An 8,800-nucleotide genomic window follows, 5' to 3' on the forward strand; every position below is an offset into this window, starting at 1 on the left:
GCTGATTTGTATGGTGACTGGGCGTGTGGAGCTGCTCTGGTTTAGCAGGAGCCAAACTGCTGCTGCTTCTGCTCTGGTGTGAAGAGCAGGAGTTGGGGGACAAAAGAGTGTGGGGCTCTTGGCCCTGGCTTGCCTGCATGTGTTCCCAGACCCCTCTGAATGGGTTTTTGGAGCTTCTAAACTTCCGCATTCCTGAAATCCCCTGCTGGAGGGCAGTTGTTCTGAACCAGATCGCACCAAGGTACTGGGCTGGCTCGCTGTGGGCTTAGCTCACCGATGCACCCTAACTCTACTCTGCTTTCCCTGCAGCCAAGCCGTGATGGGATATGCCTGGCGTGGGACATCAGTCCCCTAGCAAGCACAGCGGCTCTGCTCCAGGTACCGCGAGGGTGACAACATGTCTTTTATAAACCCAGCCCTGTCACACACACCAGGAGCAGCTGGCAGCTGTGCTAGGGCATGTACCCAGCTCCATCCCAAGCTGCACGAGCCCTTGGAGCAGTTTCTGTATGGTGCAGGGTCCACCTTAACCCAACAGAAGCCCACCCAGCCCAGCTTGCGCACATGATTGGGGGATCCCAGTCTTGGGTTAGCTGATGGGTGCTGATCCTGCCACCCCACTAAGCCATGACCCCTCTGGGCCACCCTGCTGTCCTCTCCTTGCCCTTCCTGTGGCAGGCAGGGTCCCTACCCACCTGTAACGCTCCCTGCCTTGCTTCCCTGCCACTTGAGATCCCTGTCCCGCTCCAGCACAGACTCCGGTCCCCGTGGGCAGTAACTTTATTCTCTTTGCCGGCGGCTGCAGGAGCGGCATGATGCTGCCCTAGGGCTGGACTCATCCCTACTCCCTGAGGGACTCCAACCAGAGCTGGAGGGCGAATTTGGTGCCGGTGCTGACCCGTTCCACGTCCTCCCCTTCGGCTGGAGCCGTGTTCAGGAAGGTTGAGGTCGGGAGCTGGGTGGTGCTGGAGGAGCCATTGCTCAGCTCTGTGATGCTGGGAGAGGGAAAGCCATTAGGGATAAGGCAACATGGGTCCTGGGGCTCTGCACCCCTGTTTCTTACTGCCCTAGTGTCCCTGACCCTGAGGCATACAGGTGTGTCCTCACCCAACGGTGGCTGGCAGCACACTGGGACCATTTCTCAAACTCTCTGCTCCGTCCTCGGTGGCTGCGATGGCCTCCAGGACAGGGGGCTCCAGCCAGGCGTAGGCGCTCACCTCACTCTCACTGGGACACATCCTGGCCTGAACCCCAAGGCAGCACTCAGGCGAGGAATTCCCCCCCCAGGGACAAACCGCAAGGGCCCTAGTCCAGGTCCTCACCTCCAGCTGCTCATGGGACTCGGTGGAGAGGAGCAGCAGGTAGGTGACGATGTGGTGACGGCGTGGCAGTCCCTGGCTCAGCATGGGTGGGTAGATCGACTGGCGGGGGGACATGGGTGGGGTGTACTTGTGGATGGGAGGGCACCCTGGGGTCCCGAGCAGGGGATGTGGTCAGCGGGCAGGGGGATGCGTCAACTGGGTGCTGTCCCGTCGCCCCCCCCAGGAGTGCTCAGCTCCATAGGGGTGGTTGGTGGTGCTGAGGCCACCCTCCCCCAGCCGAGCAGGATGTTACCTCCCAGAGACCAAGCATCTTCCAGGAGAAGGTTCCCACTTCCAGGTGCAGCCCTGTCTCCTCCTCCAGCTCCCGCAGCCCCACGTCCAGCAGCTGTGGCCAAGGAGAAAATGGGAGGGGGGGGGGGGGCAGAGGGGCATGTCAGGCTGCACCAGCACCCCCCAAGGCCCACTGCCCCTCTCCTCTCCCAGGCGGAGACCTTATGGTCCACATGTTGTCCCCTCACCTCTTCGTCCGGCTCCACGTGCCCACCTGGGAGGAGGGACAGCAGGTTAGGGGCACCTCAAAGTAACCAGCACCCCGTATTTCCACTCCCCACCCCGGCCGGACTCACCGGGTGGCACCCAGACGTTGGGGAAGATGCTGAGGGTGCCGGCGCGGCGGGTGAGCAGGATGCGGCCGGTGCTGGTCTGCAGCAGCACGGCCACCCCTGCGGCCACCCCCCGGCCCCGCAGCTCGGCGGGGAGGGCGAGCTCCGGCTGCTCCCCCAGGCGCTTGGCGGGGCAGAAGGAGGGTCTCTGCGGGGGGGGTAGGGGGGAAGGTGACCTGAGGGGACAGGGCGGCGGGGGGGGGGGGGTGGCACTTGGGGGGGACGCAGGGGTCCCTCGGCCCCCACCCACCTTGAGGAGGGCGGTGGTGGAGCCGGGGAAGGCCGCGTCCGAGAGGAGGAAGCGGCCGCGGTCCAGGCCGCAGCTCACCATGGCCGCGTCCTCGTGTGCCGGGCAGAAGGCGCCGGTGACGCTCTGCGGGCGGGGGCGGCGAGGGCAGCGCCAGCGGGGGCACGGTGGCGGCGTGGCCACTGCCACGGCACCACACCGCCACGACGGCCACGGCGCCGTGACGGCCACCATTGCGGCACCACGACGACCACGGCACCGCGCCCACCCCCTCTCCTTTGCCCCACGCAGGGCCCTGCGCGCTCACGCTCCCCCATCCCCTTGCGCACCCCTCGTCCCGCTGTGCGCGCCCCCGGCACACTCACCCCCCCCGCCCTGTGCGCGCTTTGCTCGCCCCCCTCCCCCCTCCCGCTCCACGCCCCCTTGGCGCCCGCTCCCCGCCCCCCCCCCCCCGGTACCTGCCCGAAGCGCGCGGGTCCCCCCGCCCCGCCGCACCGCACGTGCACCAGCACGCGCGCCAGCCCCGCCATGGGCGCCGCAGGGGGGCGGGGCCTGCCGGGGTGGGGGCGGAGCCTACCCTGGCCAACCAGCGCGCCCTCTGCCGGCGGCCGCTGAGGCAGCACCAGCCCCAGGCAGGCGGGGGGCGGGGGGCCGCTGTCGCCCCCCGGGGTGCTGCGGGGACACCGTCCCTGTCGTGCCCGGTCCAGTGTGTCGTCGTCCCCCCCCCACGGGACACTCAGGCAGCGTCAGCGGCTTTTGCTTTATTTCCCTCAACAGCAGCACAAGTGCCAGGGCGGACACGGGCCCGTGTGTGTCTGTGTCGTCGTCCCCCATCCCGCCACCTCCCCGAGCACCCTCAGGGCTTCTTCATGGTGCTCTCTATGAACGACTCCAGCACAAAGATGGTCTCATCCACCTGGTTCTCGCTGGCGTCAATCCTGGGCGGCAGAGGGAGGGGTGGGAGTGCCTGGGAAGGCCAACGAGGGGGTCCCCCGGCCTGCTGTCCCCCCACTCCAGGCCCCAGTCCTCCCCTCCCACCAGTGCTCACTTGTTGACGTTGCGTTTGAGGTTCTCCAGCTGCTGACGCTCTGGGACGGTGATCATCTCCTCAATCTCCTGCAGCTGCGCATCCTCGGCGCCAGTGGCCTGCATGGATGCCAAGATGGCTTCCACCCGCTGCGACTTCTCCAGCAGCCTCCTAGAGGGGAGGGGAGTGACGGACAAGAAAATGGTGGCTTCAGACCCCCCCCACCCTGGCCAAATCCACCACCCTGTCCTCGCGATTCCTCATCACCAGCGCTCACTTGTTCTCCTTGGTCTCATATTGACGCCGTTCAATCAGGTTGGCCACACTCTGGGAAGAGGAAAGAGAAACAGGGGCAGGGTGAGCCTCCACCCCACACGCCATGGGGGGGGGGCACGGTGGGAGGGAGATACCCGTGCTCAGACAGCAGAACCAAAACAGGTGGGGAAATGTTGGGGTGGCCTAACAGTCGCCCTCGCTCATGTGTGGTGGTGGTGGAGAACCACACGCAGTGGTGGTGGTGGAGAACCATGTGTGGTGGTGGAGAACCATGCGTGGTGGTGGTGGTGGAGAGCCACTGGGCTCCACCACCCGGAGCAGGAGCACGCTTGGGGGTCCTGGATTTCCCCCCCTGCTTGGAAATATTTGTGCGGATGGAGGCCATGTGGGGACCTGACAGGGATCAGGGTGGTGCCACTGGCTTTTGGGGACGGGCAGACCAAGCAGAACCACCAGCAGGTCTGCGGGAGCATCCACGTTGGTGACTGGGATTTACCTTGTAGCATCTGTGCAGCAGCATCCGTGCGGAGGACAGGATGTTCACGGTGTAGAGGTAGAAGGTGCGGGATGGTGCGTGGTCAGGAGTCTTGGGAATCTCCTACCCGTGGGCAAGAGAAAGGGGGAGGACTTCACCATGCAGCATGTCCCTGCGGTGACCTACATGGGGTTGGGGACTGAGCCGGGGTTTTGCTGGGGTCCCGTGCAGGGCGCTGTGTCCCTTGCTCACAGGAGTCTGTCACCTGGAGAGTCATTTTGTGAGGAGCAGGAGAGCGACATCCGCTCTCGCTTGGAGAAGTCTCTGAGATCTCAGAGGCCTCAACATCCATTGCTCTCCAGCCCCCAAACCTCGTTCTTTGTCCACGCGCCCCTTGCGTTACCTTCACTCCGGTGACAGGGTGGGCACGCTCACCTGCAGGGACACAACATTCTCCGACAGCATTTTGTAAAGCATGTCCTTGGCTTCCTTGGCTGGGATCATGGCAAAATCCTCCACTTGCTTCTGCTCCAAATGCTTCTTTCGCAGGAGCAAGCGGAATATCCTGGCACAGCGGGAACCAAATCTGAGCGGGAGAGGAAAATAAATCAGTGGATGGAAGCGAGAAAGGGTCAAGAAATCTTCAAATCGCTGCTTTACCTCTCCTCCACGATGGACTCCAGGGTTGCCGTTGCCAGAGACGCCAGGGCCTTGTGAAGGTCTGTACAAGATCAAGGTCAAGAGATAACACCAGTGCTCAGGAATCGCTTTATGCACCAGAAAACGCTGGGGCAGGTAGTTTACCCACAAAGGATACTGACAGTGTACATGCCCCCGCCGCTGTCCCCGGATTTACCCACAAACTCAAGCTACAAGGAAAGAAAAAAAAAAAAAGTTCAGTACATCCCAAAGTAATAAAAATACTTATTTTCTTAAAATCTTGATTGTAAAAAGTACTACATAGTTTTTATTAAAAAAAAATAAAATCTGTGATCTTGACAGCTTAAGAACATCAACCATATTTTTTTAACACTTTCAGCATCTTTTAAATATCAGTAAAAACTGCTTTTCCCTTGATCTGAGATCTCCCCAGCACGTGGCTAAAGGGAGGCAGCAAGTGGCACAGACTTGGGGTGTAGGGAGCTTGGCGAGGAACCGCCATTGACCAGCATTTAATTTTTTTACGCAACCGAGTTCTTGCATTTGGGCAGTAAAAATAATCACACGTTTCTTACCGGGTCGTCTGCTAACAGGGTGAGATACTGGTCCAAAACTTGCTTCACAATGTTGTATCCGGCTGGAAGAGATCTGAATATCTGCAGGAGGAAGAACAGACAGAATATAAATGGGAGTAAAATGGAATAAGGAGCCTGCCTAAATCTGCAGGTGCTTTAGAGACTTTTCCTGCCTGATCCAAACCTGGTGCCAGAGCCATGCCAGTGGAGAAAGGCCTCGGCTACACCCCGACTTCTCAGGGGCAGGAACTGACCTCATTGGAAGAGAGCGGCTGGGTGTACGGTGCGCTGGAGGACGTGGTGACTTCACTCATCCGCAGCATCGTCCGCACTATTTCGCTGCTGGTCTGGTTTTGGGGAAAGAAACAGCTCTTGGTGTAGGAGAACTTCTATTCTGGGCTCTTCCCCCAGCAGCAATTGAACACGGGCCACCCCTGCCTGCCCCGGTGCAGGGTTTAAAACCTCCCCACCATGACCACAACCATCAAGCTCTCCCCAACATGGAGAGTGATTGCAGGAGGTTCTGAGCACATCCACGAACCTGATCCATGCGGTTGGCCACGGCACTGACAATTCCCTGGTCTCGAAAATGCTGGTGGAACCGGTCAATGTTGACTTGCCAGTAAATGCCATCATCGGGTGGAGGCTGTGGGGGAACAGTGAGAGAGAGAGGAGCCACAAAAACTGAGGGAGAGGAGCCACAAAACCTGAGGGAGAGGAGCCACAAAACCTGAGGGGAGAGGAGCCACAAAACCTGAGGGGAGAGGAGCCACAAAACCTGAGGGGAGAGGAGCCACAAAACTGCTTGTTTGGTTTCCCCAGAAGAAAGTGTTTAGGAAGATGCTGGATCCCTTCAGCCTGTAAGCTCAGTGGAGGAGGAAGGAGCTCAACCCTTGGCAGGACAGCGACAGAGGCGCATCCCCAGCAAAGGTTACATGCGGGAAACAGGCAGTGTCCTGCCCAACAGGCAGCTGCCTCCACCCTTCCCACGTGCTACAGACCCAGCTCTGATTTACAGCCCCAGAGAGCTGAGGACGACATTGCTTCAGCATTCCCAGTACCTCCGAGCTTTCTCCATCTTGCTTCTGCTTTTTAGCCTTGTGTTCACCGCGTTCTTCCTCGTCGCATGATCGTCTCCGCTTCCCTTTCCCTGTGAAACACAGAAGACGGCATTTCCTTTTAAAAACTATTGTTATGGTCTCAGGTGAACGGTGTGTGGCTGAGCGCTCCCCAAACACCCCACTAACCATCTGGTAGCACCCAGAGTTACTCCGAGGGCCTTCTTACCTATGAGGTTCAGCCTGGGCACGACATACATGTCCTTCTCATTGATCACCAATATAGGCGCAGGAGGAGGGGGTGCATCGGGGGTCTCAGGGGTTTCAGGGATCAGTGGGCACCTCTGTACAAAGTGCGTGTCCGCCAGGCGCACAAATGTGTTGGAGACATCAGTGTAATCCATGGTCTTCCCGTCTAGGCCGGAGAAGAGAGACAGCAGTGTCAAGCTCTGCCACCCTCTGTTCCTGCAGTTCCAGAGGACAAGGTAATGCTGTGGTCCCCAAAGAACCACCACGAACAGGCTACTTGGAGGCCGGTTTGGGGTGGGGGGCTCCATTTATAACCCCTCTGGCAGTGAGGCCACTTTGGGTGGCTCCTTCTCCAAGTTCCTGGCCAGCTTTCCGATATAATGCAGCCCAGAGAGCCTCTGGTACCACTTTCACTGAGCAAAGCTGGCCTCCGGTAGCCGCTGCACCTCCTCCTGCTCTTGGATCCCTTTTTTTTTTAAGAAGAGAAGCTTCTCACCTTCCATTGTTTCAGTCAGCCTGTCTGCCACCTTCCTCACCACTGCGCTCATTGTCATTTTGCCGTTAAGAAGCAGCTCCTCCACGATGAGCTCGCCTGTGTCATTGTAGAGGGTCTTGGCAGTGTAGATGTAACGCGGGTAGCGGAGGATCCTCAGGACCCGCTTGCACTGGGCCTCATACTCCACAAAACCTCGCTTCTGCAGCTGGTATGTCACCAAGTTGTGTTGGATGAGGACACAAAGGGCTTTCTTAACCTGCCCGAGGCAGAGCAGGGCTTGGTTAGGTGACAGAGAAGCCAACGCTGTGCTCACTCCGCTGCACAGCAGTCACAGAGCATTTCCTCCCTGCGCAGCCACCCTTTTCCCTCCGCTGTGGTCCTCCCTGGTGCTGAGCTGCCAGTGTTTGTGTCACCATTTTGTTCCCTGTGCATCATCCCCGTTGCTCTGGACTCTGTTCCCTACCTTTGGTCCCTACGGAGAAGTCAGAGTTACTCTCCTCCTTCCCAGACCACTTTTTCAGTGAGATAACGAACCACCTCTCCCGCTTAAGAAAACCCACCTGATTTTTATTTTTTTTAATAAGCAGCAAAGCGCTCATTTGTCCTTCTCAAGGTTTTCCTACCAGTTTCTCCTTCAGGAGCAGCAGTGGTGGGGACTGACAGCTCGGGCTGATATCAGAGCAGTCCAGGCTGTGTTATCTAACACCTCCAATCGCACTCAGGCTAAAGCCAACACAGGCAGGTTTGAGACGTACCTGATCCAGCAACAGCCCTGTGTCATTGACGATCATCCGCAGTGGCTGGGTGCCCGTCCTGATAAGATAAGTCCCTATCTTCTCCACGATCTCCCCAAAATGTTCTTGCAGCAGGAGGGAACACAGCTTTATTTCTGCCTGAGTCATCTCGACGGCAGATTAAAACACCCGGCAGTGCTGTGGAAGAGTGCTGATGTTATTATGACTGTTATGGGGGGACGGGAGGGTGGGGATCACGCTGCTGCTGCCCAAGAAAACCCATCTGCGCTCCGTCCAAAATGGATGTGCGGTGGGAGACCAAGTCTTGAGTGAAACCAGCCCCTAGTGCTGTAGCGGAGGTGAGACGGATTGGGGACAGACACTCTGGCACATGGCTGGTCCCTGCATCCTCTTCCAGGGGATGACAGCCTTGTCAAAGGGGGCCTGGGTCCATGGGTCCCCACCATGCCAAGGGGCACCCATGTCAGATGTGTCGGGATCCCTGTGTCCCCTCCCAGGGGATGGCAGCCCTGTCACAGGGGTCCCTGGGTCCCTTCCCAGGGGATGGCAGAGGTGTCCCAGCCCTGTCAGAGGTGTCCCTATGTCTTCTCCCAGGGAGGATGGCAGCCCTGTCTGAGAGGGCCTAGATCCATAAGTTCTCCTCCCAAAGGCCAGCCATGTCAGAGGGGTCCCTTGTGTCCCCCTCCCAGGTGAGATGGCCCCCACAGAGGGCTGTGGTCCTCTCAGAAGGGTCAGGGTCCCTGTGTCCCCTCCCGGGGAACACCAGCCCAGTCGAAGGGGACCCTTCAGGATCTCACTCACCCAGGCCCGGCCTAGGCCCATGCGGCCACCATGGCAACTGGCACTTCCGGTTCCCGCCCTCTATTTCCGATCGCGCTCGACGCGACGACGCGCCCCGTTGGCCGCTCTGGAGGACCGGGCCAGGGGATGTTCTGCCCTGCCGTCTTGTCGGGCCGAGGTGACGCTCTACCCACACGAGCTCGCTTGCTTCGGCCCAG

The 8,800-nt window shown here is 59.5% G+C and overlaps 2 protein-coding genes across 8 annotated transcripts; both read right to left on the bottom strand.

The window, feature by feature from the left end:
- Window positions 1–77: 77 nt before the first annotated feature.
- NUDT17 (nudix hydrolase 17) lies at window positions 78–2,777 on the bottom strand. 7 transcript variants are annotated; one of them, XM_049804284.1, is made up of 8 exons: window positions 2,690–2,777; window positions 2,235–2,357; window positions 1,949–2,132; window positions 1,841–1,866; window positions 1,615–1,707; window positions 1,323–1,421; window positions 1,108–1,244; window positions 763–995 (listed from the first exon to the last, which is right to left on the bottom strand). In XM_049804284.1, the coding sequence occupies exons 1-8, from the start codon at window positions 2,759–2,761 to the stop codon at window positions 842–844; spliced, it is 888 nt and encodes a 295-aa protein (XP_049660241.1). In that variant the 5' UTR covers window positions 2,762–2,777; the 3' UTR covers window positions 763–841. The 7 variants fall into 7 exon arrangements, with proteins under 7 accessions (XP_049660238.1, XP_049660242.1, XP_049660236.1 ...); XM_049804281.1 differs by lacking the exon at window positions 1,108–1,244 and having other exon boundaries at window positions 78–995; window positions 1,814–1,866; XM_049804282.1 differs by lacking the exon at window positions 2,690–2,777 and having other exon boundaries at window positions 1,814–1,866; window positions 2,235–2,554.
- A 149-nt stretch (window positions 2,778–2,926) lies between these two features.
- Window positions 2,927–8,690, bottom strand: POLR3C (RNA polymerase III subunit C). Its single transcript, XM_049804538.1, has 15 exons — window positions 8,604–8,690; window positions 7,803–7,979; window positions 7,048–7,303; window positions 6,532–6,717; window positions 6,306–6,394; window positions 5,786–5,890; window positions 5,499–5,591; window positions 5,245–5,325; window positions 4,827–4,878; window positions 4,670–4,730; window positions 4,445–4,595; window positions 4,031–4,132; window positions 3,536–3,585; window positions 3,280–3,429; window positions 2,927–3,169 (listed from the first exon to the last, which is right to left on the bottom strand). The coding sequence occupies exons 2-15, from the start codon at window positions 7,947–7,949 to the stop codon at window positions 3,088–3,090; spliced, it is 1,605 nt and encodes a 534-aa protein (XP_049660495.1). The 5' UTR covers window positions 7,950–7,979; window positions 8,604–8,690; the 3' UTR covers window positions 2,927–3,087.
- Window positions 8,691–8,800: the final 110 nt, after the last annotated feature.

The sequence above is a fragment of the Accipiter gentilis genome, chromosome 7, assembly GCF_929443795.1.
Source record: "Accipiter gentilis chromosome 7, bAccGen1.1, whole genome shotgun sequence".
NCBI lineage: Eukaryota > Metazoa > Chordata > Aves > Accipitriformes > Accipitridae > Astur > Astur gentilis.